General features: G+C 33.7%; 1 protein-coding gene across 1 annotated transcript; it reads left to right on the top strand.

The window, feature by feature from the left end:
• Window positions 1-525: 525 nt before the first annotated feature.
• LOC119688593 lies at window positions 526-1,017 on the top strand. Its single transcript, XM_038103265.1, has one exon. It carries the CDS (start codon window positions 526-528, stop codon window positions 1,015-1,017), a length of 492 nt encoding a protein of 163 aa, XP_037959193.1.
• Window positions 1,018-4,127: the final 3,110 nt, after the last annotated feature.

Here is a 4,127-nt window from a genome sequence, read left to right as displayed (position 1 = left end):
AAGATCAAGAGACGTTTTTATTGGGTCGGGTGCCAAGATGCGGTTGCGGACGTTATACGGAAATGCGTTCCATGCACTACATCAAAAGGTCCGAATACTAGAAGCCGTGGAAAAATGCAACAATATAACAACAATATAATATAGAGAATTGCAATGGATATCGCTGGACCTTTCCCTACTAGTAACGCACAGAACAAATACGTGCTGGTAGTAATGGATTACTTCAGTAAGTGGCCCGAAGTGTATCCAATTCCAAATCAAGAAGCCAGCACGATAGCAGAAGTTTTCTTAAACAATTGGGTTACGCGATTCGGTGTTCCAATGGAACTGCATTCAGATCAGGGGCGAAATTTCGAGTCAACAATCTTTAGAGAAATTTGCACATTACTGGGAATAAATAAAACTCGTACAACGCCTTTACATCCGCAGTCGGATGGAATGGTTTAACGATTTAATCGTACATTAAACGAGTACCTCAGGAAAGTGGTTGATAAAAATCAGAAAGACTGGGACGTTCATATTCCAATGTTCCTACTCGCCTATCGGTCTGCACGACATAATTCTACATCAACTACACCAGCAAGAGCAGTTTTTGGCGCCGACATCAGATTACCCCCGGACTTAAAATTTGGAATAACGCCACTTTGCGGCAAGATGACATGTGACTACACTGGAAGTAAGCGGGACCAATTAGATGAAATTCATCGATTCATCAGAAGGCGGCTCTTACTGACCAGTGACAAAATGAAAGCCAGGTATGATTTGAGAATGAACTCTGAAGGTTTCCAGGAAGGTGACCTAGTGTGGTTCCATAATCCACAACGGAAGAAAGGTTTGTCTCCAAAATTACAGACCTATTGGCAAGGACCATATAGGGTAATAACGAAGATCAATGATGTGGTTTATCGAATTCAAGAGTCGGGGCATCCTAGAGCTCGAATGAAAGTGGTGCATCTGGAACGGCTGGCACCTTACTGCAACGATGTGGTAGTTCCTGTTCGGGACGAACAGATTTAAGAGGAGGGCAATGTTACGAATTTCATCAGAGTAGCAATGAAATGTTTAAATATTATTAAATATTTAAACATTACGTCAATTGATATTTTGACAAAAAGTTTAGTTTGGAAATTTGTTTGGTGTGAAGCTGTATTTTTATTAAATTGACTCCTAATAAATACTAGTTCTTTGTATTACACAAAATATATAAGTAAGTTTCTCCAATCCTAATAATTCGTTTCATTTTTTTTTACAAAATCCTGAGATACGAACAATCACGCAGGCGATTACGTAACAATACAATGCATTTGGGGATTTGGTACCGAAAAATGGAACCTTAAATCAGTCGGGTTATATTGGTATTTTAAATAACCATGTCTGAACGTCAGAAAATAGACCTTTTCCAATCAATAACTGGGTTCTACAACATGACAATGCACCATGTCATCAAGGATGTGGACTTAATCCAATTTTAAAAGAGTTAAATCCTACTGTTTTTTTATAGCCTGCACAGAGCTCTGGTCTTAATGTCATTGAATATGGTTGAGACTTCATAAAACAGCAAAATACTATTGATAAAATCCAAAATGTAGTGATAGCATAATTGAAATAGCGAATATTCGGTCCAAATTGATTCGCAGCTGGATTCGATCGATTCCAGCTAGATTACGGGTCGTTATTGATGCCAAAGGTGGCGTAACCAAATATTAATTATATTAATTAAATAAAAATATAAAGATTTTTAAAAAATTCATCAATTAAGAAGAGAAAATATGTGTGTAAATACTTTTGACTACTAATAAGCATCAGCGCAGTTGCTTATATTTTTGTCAAATGAACAGTTATCTTTCCAATTCTTTTTTTATTTGGTTCTGCATAGATAAAACTAAGTGACAAAAAAAAAAGTTTTTGCAACTGACGTCCAACAACAACAATAAAAACATGTTTTTATGCAATATGTACAAACATGTTCGTTGTGTAAATACTTTTGACTATGGCTGTAAATATATTTGGTACTTAATTTTTATATAATATTCTTTTTCCAATATTCACCTAATTAATTTGTGTTAACGAGACGATCAACAGATTCATCTCTGTAAATTTATTATCCCTTAGGGAAGAAGTTTCGAGTAACGTAGTGGAATATGAACCACAAGCGATTGACGAGGCAATGACTTGTGACGAAGGATCAATTAATACTATGCTCCCCCCATTGTTGGGAATTGTAGCCTCTCCAATAAGAGTTATCGTTTTCAATTTATGTGTTTTCTATATTATGTTTTTAGTTTATAATTAAATTGCCAACTAAACATCGTGGTTTAAGTTCTCAATGTATAACAATTAATATGAATGAATTAAATTCTTTAATTATGTATGTTTTTATCTTTGACTTTTCATATATATAACAATAGTCATTGGCATATCGTTGTGATATTATTTCTTATAAAATTTTTTGTCGTTTGTTTATATATATATATATATATATATAGATATATATATATATTTTATTATATGTTTTCTTATGTGAATATTTAATTCTATATTTTCAAAATCATAGGATTATTAATTTGTTCATATTCATTGTATTGTTATTTAGTTGTTTTTATTCTTATACATATTTTGTATTTTTGTGTTTTTTTTCTGATAAATATTTTATTACAATTATATGTACGAATAAGCTTCCCATCAAAAACCATAAAAACCGGAAGCGATTGCTTGGTATAAGAAATTCGAAAGAAATGTATGTGAAGACGGTGTAATAATTTTTTTATTCTTTAATTGTCAAATTCTACATTTTTTAGATTATTTTTTCTTGGTTTAAATGCCAAAAAGAAATATAAAATTTATCTTATATATATAATTCTTCTGTACGTGTGTTGACAGTGAACTTCTCCTAAACGGCTGAACCGATTTTGATGAAATTTTTTGTGTGTGTTCAAGTGGCTTCAAGGAAGGTTTAGATTCACAATTTTGCCCACTGGATAATGTCTTTTTAATTAATTATTTATTTTTTGGTATCCATGTACATTTATATTAGAAATTTAAAATTTGTTCATGCTTACTTTGATTTGTTTAAAAAGTTCAAAATCTCTAAAATGAATCGTACAACTGCCGTTGCATAGCTTAAGTGCATTTAAATTCCGCAGTATAATTATAGGTGAGCCAATTTTTAATCTTAAGTTATGTGTTGGTATTCCTGGTATTCCAGCGAATTCAAAAATTCAACAGGATAGCTGAACGATTCATTTTAGAGTTTACATTTTTAAACAAATCAAAGTAAGCATGAATAACTTTTAAATGTCTAATATAAATGTATATGGATACCAAAAAACTGTATAATAATTAAAAAAACGTTATCCAGTGGACCAAATTGTGAATCTAAACCATCCTTGAATTGACTTGAACACACACAAAAAAGAAGAATTATATATATAAAGATATAAATAACGTACAAAAAGCAATGCCACGTCTTCGTGGACGAGGAAGAAATATTGGTCGACGGATTCGGAATTCACAATTACTCCAGAACCGTCGGTTAAATAGATCGGTAGAAAACAATGAAAATGTAAGAAACCAGGATACAATCACACGTGCTAATGAAAGTCAAGAGCAACGCAACGAACGCCTTCGAGCTAATGTATTGAGACAAAGACTGGCCCGTCAACGAGTCACCGACACATTCAGAACACGTGAACAACGGCGTTTGCAAGTGTATCGGGCATTGACACGTGCATCATTTCATCGCCTTGCGTTTAAATATGAATCGGATATCGACTATTCGTCACATTCACGAATTGTAATCGGTGCTATGAACAAACAGTGCCAACACTGTCATGCACTCAAATACAAAGGTGAATCGGCCGATTTCTGCGGCGCATCTGGAAAAGTTGTATTGCCACCATTGAATTCGCCGCCAGAACCATTGAAAGCACTATTGGCTGGAGCTACATCTCAATCTAAATTGTTTTTTCGTAAAATTCGCAAATTCAATTCGTGCTTTCAAATGACATCATTTGGAACAACAAAAATCGTTCAGAATGAGAATGGTCGCAATTTTCAATCAACGTTTAAGATTCAGGGCCAAGTGTATCACCAAATTGGTTCTTTAATGCCGATGCCCAATAACGATC

Source organism: Teleopsis dalmanni, chromosome X, assembly GCF_002237135.1.
Source record: "Teleopsis dalmanni isolate 2A chromosome X, ASM223713v2, whole genome shotgun sequence".
NCBI classification, from domain to species: Eukaryota; Metazoa; Arthropoda; class Insecta; order Diptera; family Diopsidae; genus Teleopsis; species Teleopsis dalmanni.
The sequence above is the reverse complement of the archived record's forward strand: the minus strand, read 5'-3'. Positions and strand labels throughout refer to the sequence as shown.